Below are 12,769 nucleotides of genomic sequence, written 5' to 3' on the forward strand. Positions count from 1 at the left end.
CATGTGTGTCCCTGGGACTGAGTATGGGCAACTCTAGTTGAGAGATTTAACGAAAGCTGGATCGTTGGTATTGCTCCTATAGCTTCTTTCCTCTTTGGAATTCGGCATGCACAGCTGACTGTGATAATCATCACCAACCCAAAGGCCTGTGGTTCAGGGGTGGGCAAACTTTTTGACTCGAGGGCCACAATGGGTTCTTAAACTGGACCGGAGGGCCGGAACAAAAGCATGGATGGAGTGTTTGTGTGAACTAATATAAATTCAAAGTAAACATCATTACATAAAAGGGTACGGTCTTTTTTTTTTTTTTTTTAGTTTTATTCATTTCAAAAGGGCCGGATCCGGCCCGTGGGCCGTAGTTTGCCCACGGCTGGGTTAGATAACCAGTTCCACGTTGGCCTTGCCCAGGAAGCTGCAACACATTCCACAAAGTGAAAAGGAATGTCCCACCGCTTTGCCAAATGCATCATTGGGACCTGGGTGAAATGATGACCAAAGCCAGGCCCACGAGTGATGTCTCTAACACCTGGAAGGGAATAAACAAGAGATTTCAAAAATCTGCATATTTTATCCCAAGCAGCCCAGAAGTTCAAACTGCCTCAGTCCCTGAATAATTTTGTTTTGAAATTCTGAGCTCAAGCAATCTCCAACAGCGACTGCGGGTGACGCTGACAGCAATGGACCGCCCTCAACTCCATCGACCAGAGTCCTTCAAGTTCAGTTGTGGGAGAGTTGGCCAGTACCGAAGGTTTCAGCAACCAAGAGGGAAAAACAGCTCATTCAAAAGGAAGGGGATTGAAAGGTAGGAAATTGGAACTCACTTTCTTTTTCACTGAGTGGGATTCTTTGGATTTTACATTAAACCGTATTCACTGTGACATTAGAAAAGGTAGCATCTCTTTTTAGCATTGCGTTTGGAAATGAAGGCTCTGTGTGGGCTAAGGAGAGGGCACTGCATTTACACACTAGTCAGGAAGCCTCATTTGGTGATCAGCAGAGTCTTCGCTGTAGTGGAGAAAAGCTTTCCTTCCACCTGAATTTGAGTTTGAATGTGGCATATGACAGCCAAGTGAGCACTGGTGGTCATTTCAGCCTCGGGATTTTAGACATCGCACATCCCATACAGATAGCATTGTTCCGAATACTCAGTAGAACATCCCTCAAGATGAGTCCATGGTCCATGACTCTGTTCCTTCTCCAAGCAATTCTGCTGCTGAAATAAGTACTGATTATACCTCACTTATGTGCATGCTCTTTAATGTAACCTAAAAATTGTCTCATACCTCATATTTCTTGCCAATGGTGAAACCATAAACATGGACATGAAATATTCCAAACACGATACATTTTAATTTGGAAAGTCAGTTAGATGATTTATTTTCCATTTCTTTTGGCTTCTTTCTTACCAGAGTCATTAGCAATAGCTCTGACATGCAGAAAGCAGGTGTTTCATGAGGCCAAAAGCATCAAAGACTAAACTTTTGAACTTTCATGGACAAAATAACATTCTGCAGAGATTTCCACTTTTAAGAAGAAATGGGGGTTGAAGCAATACAACCGAACACATTTACTTCTAACCAAGAAACTTTAAAACTTAAGAAGGGGAGTATTCTTTTTCTAACAGAAATTTCAGCAGTTCTATCCCTAGGCCCTGAAGCAAAATCACCTTTGTTAATTGTTACAGGTTCGGAGTGAAGGTGGGGAGTGATGGGAGTGGGAGACACCTAGGCTTTTTACCTGAGGGGTGGCTTTCAATGTCCCTGGACCTCCTAAAACGTATTTTCATTGTTTTGTGTTGTGCATGTGTGTATTTGTGGTAGTTGGAAAAGATGGCTTTATTAAAAGATTCTCAGAGGTGTCTTGGGAGATTAATCCTAGCCCATATATGACTTTTGGGTGAGTTAGAACATGATACTCCCTCCTCAGGACACTTTACTGCCATGGGCTAGAAGGTTGATAGGAGTAACTATACACAACTATAATGACTAAATGTGAACAGCACCCCCTAGAGGTTGTGTGTGTCAACTGGCCGAACTCCTCTAACCCAGGAGGTCTCCCTCCTTGACTTACATTTTCCCACACAGATCTGATCCACTTGGTACTAAAAGTTATAGATTATTGAATGTTTTGTTAGGTACCAAGCACATATGTTACTTCCTTTTATTTGCACATTTCTAAGAATAGTATAGCAATTTGAAAATAAGAAAACTGAAGCTTATAGAGTTAAATAACATGCCCAAGATCACACAGCTAGGAAGTGTGGTGCTGGGTTGAACAAAACCCTTTAACACTGGTTCCTGGGCTCTGACTGGCATGCTGCCCACATATGACAGAGAAACTCACTAATTTAGGTCCAGTTCTGAGCAGGGTTCTCTGGAGTGTGGTATGTGTGCTGCTGGTGGGACATGAAATATTTCAGGTAGTATTTGAAGGATATTTTAATGGTTATGAATTTATTTACATCCACATTATATATATATATATATATATATATATATATATATATAACATGTATTATCCTAAATAATAAAAGCCTAATATGCAAATTGTCCCCTTGACCAGAAGTTCGACTGGGAGTTCAACCAGGGGACGGGGCCAGCTGGCCAATCGCCCGCAGCCCCTCCCCCTGGCCGCCCCTCCCCCAGCTAGTGGCAGCGGCAGCCGGGGGGAAGGGAGGCCCCAGCTGGCAGCTGGCAGCTACCAGGGACCCTACTGCATTTTGTGCACTGGGCCTCTAGTACATCTATATATATAAAAGCCTAAGCAACCGAACTACTGAACGACCAGTCGATGGGTTGCTATGATGCGCACTGACCACCAGGGGACAGACGCTCAACGCAGGAGCTGCCCCCTGCTGGTCAGTGCACTCCCACAGCGAGAGTGCTGCTCAGCTGACCTACGGGTGCCAGATGCTGGGCTCACGGCTGGCGAGCACCGCTGCAGTGGTACAAGCCTCTCCTGCCTCCACAGCAGTGCTACTGAGTGGCAGCAGCAGCAGGCCAGAGGGGCCGGGATGAGCAGGAGTGGCACGGTGCCTGGCCCAGGCTCGGGATCAGGCTCCTTCCTGGCCTCCTGCTGCTTCGTGCACCGCTGTATCCCTCGGGAGATGTCAGACTGCAGGTTTCAGCCCAATCCTCACAGGCCAGGCCAGAAAGCAGCAGTCTGACATCCCCCGAGGGGTTCAGGATTGCAGGAAGGTGCAGGCCAGGCTGAGGGACTCCACTGGTGCATGAATCTGTGCACCGGGCCTCTAGTATAACATAATATAAAACCTGGGATTTCACCCAAAGAAATGAAGTTTTATGTTCACACCAAAACCTATACACAATGTTTATAGCAGCTTTATTGATAATAGCCCCAAATTGGAAACAACCCAAATATATTTCAGTGAATGAATAGTTGACAAAGTAAATAGTCACGGTATAGTCACATCATGGAATGTTACTCAGCAATAAAAAGGAACAACTTATTGATGTACACAACAATGTGGATAAATCTCTAGAGAAATATGCTGCCTGACAAAAGTAAGTTCCAAAAGGTTATATACTGTATGAATTGATTCATATAACATTCTCGGAAAAACATAGAGTATACGCATGGAGGACAGCTTAGTGGTTGCCAGAGGCTAAGGAAAATGTGAGGTGAGTGGGAAGTGGGAGTGGCTATAAAACACGAAGGATCCTGGCTGTGTAGACTCTGTATCTTGATAGAATCAATGTCAACATGCTGGTTGTGATAATGCATCATAGTTTTACAAAAGGGGGAAACTGGATAAAGAGTACAAGAGAATTTCGCTTTTAAAAATGGGCTTAAAATATTATTTCTTATAACTGCATGTGAAACTACAATTATCTAAAACTAAAAAGTTTAATTTTTTAAAATCCATGAGATTTTATGAATAGTATTGCTTTGGGTGGGACTAACAAAAAACCATTAACTGAGGAAGAATATTAGGTAAATGCTGGTGTCCTGGAGGGGTGGTGCTCACTCTAGCACAGAGGATAAGCATGCAGACCTTGGGATCAGTGCCTGAGCAGAAGTCATTCAATCTGCCCAAGCTTTCATTTCATTTGTAAAAGGTAGGCGGCCATATGAGGGTTAAATTAGGTAATACGCTTGAAAAAAGTAGAATGTTTAGCACAAAGAAAGCTATTAAGAAGTTGTATCTACTTTTATTACTAAAATATGCCAAGATGATGAAGATAGTGTACGACTAGTTGGCATTTTGGAACTATGTGTTTAGAATTCTTCTCTCTAAATGAATGTCCTTTGTAAATGCAGCATTTGTGGAACTGTGGAGACTATATTCTTTATTGACTGGCAGGCTCTCATCTCTCACCACTGTAGCCTTAGAACTACCATATCCAGCAAAAACTGTCTCACACCATCACTGAGATAAGATTGCCAATTTGCCAATATGAGGTAATACATTCTAACATTCACACACCAGGATTAAAATCTGCATTTGTGCCTAGTTAATTGCGTTACCCACTCCCTGTATCCGTTTACTCATTAGTAAAAAGAAGATGATCGCATAACCTGCCTGCTATGAGGATTCAGTGAGGCGGTGGCCAGAATGCACTACTACAGTTTGGTGACAAGACACCAAGCAGTTGCTTTGGCTCATTTTTCTGTGATTTGATTCTTGGAATTGTGTCGTTTGTTCACATTTGCCACTTGGATTTTAATGATTTCAATGTCCTGTTTTTAACTTTTCAATTCCCTTAATACAAATTACTTTTCTTTTTATTAGATGGCATAAAGCTGTGTCTACCAACTTGGTAAAACAAAATGTATTGGTCCCCAAAGAGGAATCGTCCAGTGGCAGCGACATGGAATTTCATGAAAGCCAGCAAAGTCAGAAAAAAAGTGTGATGAAGAAAGTGAAGACCTTCGTCGGGAGGATGCTGTCAGCCCGGCACAGACACAAGCCAGCTGGTTCGGGCGCCACCAGCCCCCAGGAAGCCCTCCTTCCCCACCCGCAGAGCCTTCTTCCTGGAGGTGCCCAGGAGCTGCCGCCGCCCAGGCTCCGCTCCACACCGAGGACGAGAAAACCCTCACAGAACGGTAATCATGGGCACTGCTGGCTAGGTGTCGAGCCAAGAGGAGTAATGCAATTGGGATGGATTTTCTTGCTACTCAAAGTATGGCATGTCTGGGAGCTTGTCTGAAATGCAGACTCCCAGGCCCCACCCTGTTCTACTGAGTCAGTATCTGCATGTTAGAAAGATCCGCAAGTAACTCTAGGATGTACATACATTTTGAAAAACTCTAAATTAGATTGCCTTTGAGGTACTTCCCAGTCCAACTGATCAGTGGGTTAGTCAGTTTATAGCCCCTTTTTATTTAAATATATATGCACACATAGATGAATATGTGCATGCATAGGCACATAGATGTGTATGTGCAGGCATAGGCACATAGATGAGTATGTGCAGGCATAGGCACATATGTGTATATGCATGCGTGGACACATGTGAGTATATGCATATACACATACACATATATTAGGAAATCAAACTAAAGTGGGATTTTTGGGGTTTGTTTCTGGAGAAAGTAGTGATGCGGTCTTTCAAATGGCTAATTCCAACAGTAGAGAGTGTGGTGAGAATTCTATGAATAAAATGTATGACTGGTAAGTCAAAAAGGACAGTTTATGTTATTGTGTCTGCTCCCCATGTACTTTATGTAAGAATTGACATTTGAAAAAAAAACATTGTCTTTTTCGCAAGGTAGTAATGCTGTTTTAGGGGGTCCTATGATGGCTAGCTAACAATACCACTAATATTTGCATTTTCCTTTATAGATTTTAAAAATTAATAGACCTTATTTTTCAGAGTAGTTTTAGGTTTACTGGAAAAAAATAGCAGAAAATACAGAGAGTTAGTTCCACATCATCCTGCCCCCTCTCCTCACCCCATCCTCACAACTGATGAGCCAATATTGATATATTATCACACCAAACTCAAGTCCATAGTTTGCATTAGGGTTCACTCTATGCCCTGCCCAGCTCTATGGGTTTGAAACCACCTCATGTTGTGTCATGCATCCACCATTACAGCCTCATACAGAATAGCTCCAGTGCCCTAAGAGCCTCTGAGCTTTTCAGTGTCCTTTACAGCCCAGCACCAGGAAACATACAGCCCTGGGGTGCACGTAGGGAATCCACACACACGTTCCCATTTCTCACAGTGAAAAGGCTGAAAACCTGCTGGGTACTTTTTCTAGGAAGAAAACAACAACTGATGTCTTCTAGTTGACTGACTGTCCTTTCAAACAAATATTCTGGAAAAAGCAGTCACTAAGCATCCAAGCATCTGGTATGGACTGACCTGTCTATTTCTGTTGAAAATAACAAAAAGGGTGTGCTCTATAGTGAGGGAGCTGCAGTTGGAGAGTCTGGCAGGAAACAGAGCCCCAAGTTCCTTTTCCTCATCTGTGTGCATCAGCTTGTTTTTGTCTTAGTTGGAATAACAGGTCTCTAAGATTTCTCCGGAAAACATGCTTATCCTTCAGGCCCAGCTCAAGTATTAACCACTTTGTCTCAGGTGTGGCCCAAACAACCTTGCTCTTCTCTGCCAACCCTCATAATAGTTTTCAACAAATATCTGCTAAATATGTATTACCTGTCAGCCACATGTTAGGGATAGAGTAGCAGATAGAACAGACATGATCCCTGCCTCCAGAGGGTTACAGTGTAGAGCAGGGGTCCTCAAACTACTGCCCGCGGGCCACATGCAAATACAAATATTATATTTGTTCCCGTTTTGTTTTTTTACTTCAAAATAAGATATGTGCAGTGTGCATAGGAATTTGTTCATAGTTTTTTTTAAACTATAGTCCGGCCCTCCAGCGGTCTGAGGGACAGTGAACTGGCCCCCTGTTTAAAAAGTTTGAGGACCCCTGGTGTAGAGGGACATTCCAACACGATACAATTACATCTGCTGCAGATAGAGGGCGCTGTGAAAATATGTCATGCCTCAGGAGGGGCGGGGCTCCAGAAAGGCCTCCTGGAGGAGGAAGGGACAGCTCAGCCATCTGAAGGCCACCGGGAGACAAACAGAGAGAATGGGGAGAAGGGTGTCCCAGGGAGAGGGGAGCACCCAACGTCAGGAGAGCACCAGGTGTAATTAAGAAAGCGATCCTGCCAGAACTGAGGTGGCAAGGGTGTTATAAAGCCAGTTAAGAATTTTTTATACCCAAGGGTGATGAGAAACCACAAAATACTTGCAAGCTGGGGATTTACATAATCTGATTTGCATTTTTTAAAGATAGCTCCGGCTGCAGAGTGGAGACTGGGTTGGAGGAGGGCAGGAGCCAATGCAGAAGGAGCAGTAAATAGGCTCTTATGTTCAGGAAGGGATGGCAGTAGCCTGGCTGGTCGGGGCAGTGGGGAGGGAAGAGCTGGGCAGTGGAGGGTGGAGGAGAGGGAGGCTTCTCCAGTTGAGCACCTATTTTGAAAGTGGACCTCCCACCCCCGCTTCACTGAGATTAGGAGCCATGGCTCCCAGAGAGGTCCTTGTCTGCAGCCCTCAGTAGGACGAGATGACTTTAGGTGCAGCGCGCAGTAAAAACACTGAAACAGAGCAAACTGCAAACACATCGATCCCTTTAACTACACCAAGGAAAAGTCTCATTTCCTGCCTTTTTCTCTTTTAATAAAAAGTAGAGTAACCTCAAGCTTAGTGCCTTCTGCAGCCAATAATATGGTTTTGTTTTTACCATATTAATTTTAATGCCTATGTATGGTACTGGTTTTTGATTTATGATAGTGTTTTAAGTTCCCTTTGTAAATACATTCCTTGTGTTAAGAATGGGATTGCTATAAAGAAAACATTAAAGGGTTCGCATGGCTCCTGGATTATGGGAAACTGCTAGGATGGTATGGGAGTGCCTGAGCCTGGAACCGCATTACTGAAGAAAAATCTTAAAACGTTGCTTCAACCGACAACAAATATTCAAGGGATTGTTCTACACATCAGAGGTTACTTCTCTAATTTCACAAAGTTAAAGGGAAAAGCATCAGGCAGCAAACTGGTCTCAAAGACAGAGAGGTGACCAACCACCTTGTCAAGACTGGTTGGTGACCACTGAGATGCCAGCCCAAGCAAAGGCCGTGTGTGCAAGAGAAGGTGTCAGACAGAAAAGCAAATCCAGGTGGAATTGTTAACCCCAAGAAAAAAGCTCCGAGGCAGCACGGGATGCTGTCTTTCCAGACACTTTCTAAAGGAAGAATATGTTTACAACTGTGATCATTACAGCTTCTTTTCCCCCTTCACTGAGCAGCTCTCCAACTCGACGTTGTAGAAGCAGAGACGGAGGAGATCACCCGAGGAAGCACACTGCTCCGGGCCAGAACCACCCGGCGGCTGTCTGTGACATCCCTCCCGGTGACATCCCTCCCGGCAGGGCTGCACAAGGTAAAACGCAGAAGCACACTCCCCGGGACACGCACAGTCAGACTCTAGGTAGGATGTGGGAAACGCCAGGTTCTCTCCTGCCGCAAGTCCCTCACAAGAAAGCCATCCAATCTCCTGCTTGTGTAGCGATTCCAGGAATTTAGGCCCAGAAAACCGGCTAATCGGATCTGGTTCCTCCATTTCTGAGCTAAAACTGTTCAGCTTCTGTTACAGTCTGGGCAACAATGGAGCTTGGAGTTTTACATTGGCGTTTTAACTGTTCAAATATCACGTTAGTGTGCTGGCATCTGGCGTGCCGTGCATGCTGCATGGGGCGCAATCCCTGAGACAGGCTCTGCCCTGCAGACATTCTTTGAGGATGCGAGTGTACATGTGTCCAAGGCAGTAAACGTTAGCCGTATGTGGCTTTCAACACCTGAAATGTGGCCAGTGCAACCGAGAACCTCAATTTTTAATTTGATTTAATTTCACTTGTAATTAAAATGCAAATAGCCACATGTATAGGAAGTACAGACAGTGCAACCCTAGACCATCCAGGACTCCCCAATCCAAAGCTTGTATTTATCTGTAGGTATGGAAATTTGAGCCTAAATTGCTCAGATTATTTTTTAAAATAGCCGAAACTATTATTAGTTTAAATATAACATTTACGTAAAGCTATGTTCCAGGCCCTAAGTGCTTTAACTTCTCAGGTAATTCTTACAACAGCCCTATAACGTATGGCAGTGTTCTCCTTATTTAGAGATGGCACAGAGATTAAGTAATTTGCCCAAGTAAGTCAGGCTTCAAACCCAGGAAGACCTGGCTCTATAGAGTCCTTACTCTTACTTACCATGCTTAGTACTAATTGTATCATCCAATATGGTAGCCAACACCTACATGTGACTATTAAGTTAAAATTTAAATTAAATCAAAAGTTCATTTCTTTGATTGCACTAGCTACGGTTCAAGTATTCAACAACCACATGTGGCTAGTGGCAGTTGTATAGGACAGCACAGATAAAGACCATTTCCTGTCCACAGAAAGTTCTATTACATAGCAGTGCTCTAAGCCATCACTAGAGTGCAGTATTAGTTTAGAATCTTGCCTCTTTTGTGTGCAAGGTTCATACTTATTTTATTCCTATTATGTGCTTGTTAATTCCCAGTTCTAGGGCCATAAAGGTGATCCCATGGACATGGTGGTGTTTTGTGGGATTTATAGTTTAATAGAAGAGACAGACATTAAACCATGGCACTGCAGACTAGTGGGGTAAGGATAATCATTTGAACAAATGGTGCTGGTATGAGCAGATGTGGGGAATAAGATGAAATTTGATCCCTAACTCACACCATATAAAAAGTTTAGTTCCTGTTCGGTGATAGATATGGAAAAGGTAAAACCTTAAAAAACTTTTTAAGGACACTGAGAATAGCTTCATGATTTCAGTATAAAGACTTCTTAGAACACATCCCTGACCATAAAAGATGGAGCCCTGGCCAATGTGGCTCAGTTGGTTGAGGGTCATCCCATGCATCAAGAGGTCACTAGTTTGATTCCTGGTTAGGGCACATGCCTGGGTTGTGGGCTTGATCCCCAGTAGGGGGTGTGCAGGAGGCAGCTGATTCATTTAAAAAAAGGAAAAAGATGGATATATTTGGCTATATGAAAATTAAGAATTACCGTTCATCAAAAAACATTAAATCAAATGTTCTCTACTGGCTTTAGAATGGTTTTGTTTAGCTCTCAGAATGTTCCTCAAAATATATTTAAATTAATTGCCCACATTTAAAAATTAGAATATTTCCAATAAAAATCTGGCTTTTCAGCTTTCGTTAGAAAACTAAGAAGATTTGGAAACACTAGCCCCCCCCCCCCCCCCCCCCCCCCGCCTCCCCAATTCCTCACAGCAACAGCAGGAGCCCTGCAGAGGCTGCCCCCTATGCTTGAGGCACATTCTCTCCAGTTCACACCAGCCCCAGGTTGTTTTACAAAAACTGCCTGGCCCCTCTAGGCATTTGACTTTACATTAGTGGTATCCAACCAACAGAAATATCTTAGTAATTATGAAGGGTGGTAAGTGCTTAGTAGGAAAAAGTACTGAAGTTTATGTGAGAGAGGAGAGAGTTCAACTATACACAGGGCCGGGAAGTTCTGCAAGTGACATGAGTCTGGGCAGGCTGGCCGGGCTGAGTGGTGTGTTCAGCACACGCATTTGTAAACTCCCTCACAGGCGAGGGCTAGGACCCAGATGTGGTCTCATACCCTCCTTTATGCTGGTCTCACAATAGTCCTAATGCTATTTATTAAGAGAAGAAGAAAGTGAACCCAATTAGACCAAAGAGGGCATATTAGCCAGGAGCCATGGCCTAGAAATGATTCCTAATAACACCATGAGAGCAGGTACGTGCAACCAGCACACCAGGGACAAGAGGAAATGTACCAGGCATGTGGTGAAAAGAACCCAGAGCTTTTTTACGTTTGCAGACATGTCTGCCATGAAAACAAGGAAACCTACAGAAAAAAGACCAAATTAACAACTGGATCCAGTGATAATGAGCTTTCCGGGCACTGGTCCATAACGACTCCACCTCATTGTGCTCAGCGGCCGCACAGGCAATTTCTTCTTCCGCTACGACTGACCTGCTTTTTTCCTGACACTGTATTTTCTTTCAGAACCAGGCAATCTCATTCGCTGCACCCTATAGATCTCTTCAAAGAGAGCTCTGGGCACAAAGGAGATACATGGGGCGTGGAGAAAATATGAATACGGTCACCAACTTGACATCTGTTATGTGGCAAACGTTCAGTTTATAAGAATTCGTACCTAAGCACCGTCACAAAAGTCATGCTGGCGCTTTTCTAATCTGTGTGTTTGCATCTTTGTGATAGGCTCCACGCTCCGCAAAAAAGAGACCACACTTTCCAGCACTTAGAAAGAGGAAACACGACATGAGAAATGTCCTCCGGAAACCAGACTTGACAGTAGGAAAGCTTCAAATGCAGGTAGTGGACAAAGGCTTTTACTTCTGTGTTTCAGAAGCAGCAGCAGGCCACGTTTCGCTGGATGCACAGCCCCACTGGACAGCATGACTGTGCAATGAAATTGATGATTGCCATTAAGAAATAATGTTAGTGGGGGCGTTTTGAAAGTGGCTGAAGGATTGCTAAAGGCACCTTGGTTGGTATTGTGCGCCTAATAAACACTAAGTGAATTCAATTAATATAAAGGCATGTGCATAGGCTTCTTTTGAGAAGAAATGAGATCGTCTTTATCACTGGGTACTAAATGTATATTTTCAAGCTGTTTGCTACGACTTGAATTAGAATAATACTTGGAATGTGCAAAATGTCCACCAATTCCTGAATTAATCTTCAGGAAAAACAACCATCCCTCAGGTCTGACAGCGTTGTCCAGCACATGGCTACACTTCTTTGTATTTATCTGTCACAGGTGGATGACCTCATAGAAACAGTGACGGACAAGTCCATGAAGTTACTGGCCCAAAGGCACGCTGAGCTTCAACAGTGCGAGTTTCTAGGGGACGAAATTCTTCAGTCTTCTAAGCAGTTCCAGAGGATTTCCAAGAGAACCATGAGGAAGTATAAATTGAAGAATGTGTGTTTCCCATGTACCTGCTGCTGCTTCTGATTTTGTTCTGGATTGCATAAAAGTTATCTTCAAAGGGATTCTTACCTTTTGGTACATAATCCTGAATAAATCCTTCTAGTGAATGAATCAGTGGGGAGGAGGCATTTTTTATAATATTCTGCCTCACAGTCCTTAAAAAATTACTTTTTTAAAAATTAACTTTTAATTCTAAGTTACAATAAGCAAATTTTTGCTTCATAATTCTTATAAATAATGAAAAAATAGAAACATTAAGGCATAACAATTCTGCAAAAATATTTCTCCCATGATTGCCTTTAAATACAACAAAGTATTTAAAGGTATGACCACACTTTTTGCTTGCCCGCTGTATCTCAGTGGTTGAGCGTCTACCTATGAACCAGGAGACCAGGGTTTGATTCCCGTTTAGGGGACATGCCCAGGATTGTGGGCTCAATCCCTAGTGTGGGGCGTGCAGGAGGCAGCCTATCAATGATTCTCTCTCATCATTGAGGTTTCTCTCCCTCTCAGAAATAAATTAAAAAAAATATTTTTAAAAAGGTATTATGACACTTTTAATATAACTACAACTGAGCTAATTTCAAATTTTCATGTTTTTAAATATAAAAATTCTTAAAATTATAAAAATTTAACACTATTAAGGTATGATTCATGTAAAGTGTCATGTTTCAGAACTAAAATAAATGAATAAAGATGAAACCTAACAAGTATTGAAAATGTAATTTAATACTTAAGAAA

At 43.0% G+C, this 12,769-nt stretch overlaps 1 protein-coding gene across 1 annotated transcript; it reads left to right on the plus strand.

The window, feature by feature from the left end:
• The first annotated feature begins 677 nt into the window (after positions 1–677).
• On the plus strand, positions 678–12,052 carry CUNH3orf49 (chromosome unknown C3orf49 homolog). Its single transcript, XM_070433579.1, has 5 exons — positions 678–802; positions 4,754–5,067; positions 8,284–8,420; positions 11,293–11,406; positions 11,855–12,052. Exons 1-5 carry the CDS (start codon positions 678–680, stop codon positions 12,050–12,052), a joined length of 888 nt encoding a protein of 295 aa, XP_070289680.1.
• The last annotated feature ends 717 nt before the right edge of the window (positions 12,053–12,769 follow it).

The sequence above is a fragment of the Myotis yumanensis genome, unplaced genomic scaffold (genome assembly GCF_028538775.1).
Source record: "Myotis yumanensis isolate MYYU_CA2020_CCGP unplaced genomic scaffold, mMyoYum1.0.hap1 SCAF_14, whole genome shotgun sequence".
Taxonomy (NCBI): domain Eukaryota; kingdom Metazoa; phylum Chordata; class Mammalia; order Chiroptera; family Vespertilionidae; genus Myotis; species Myotis yumanensis.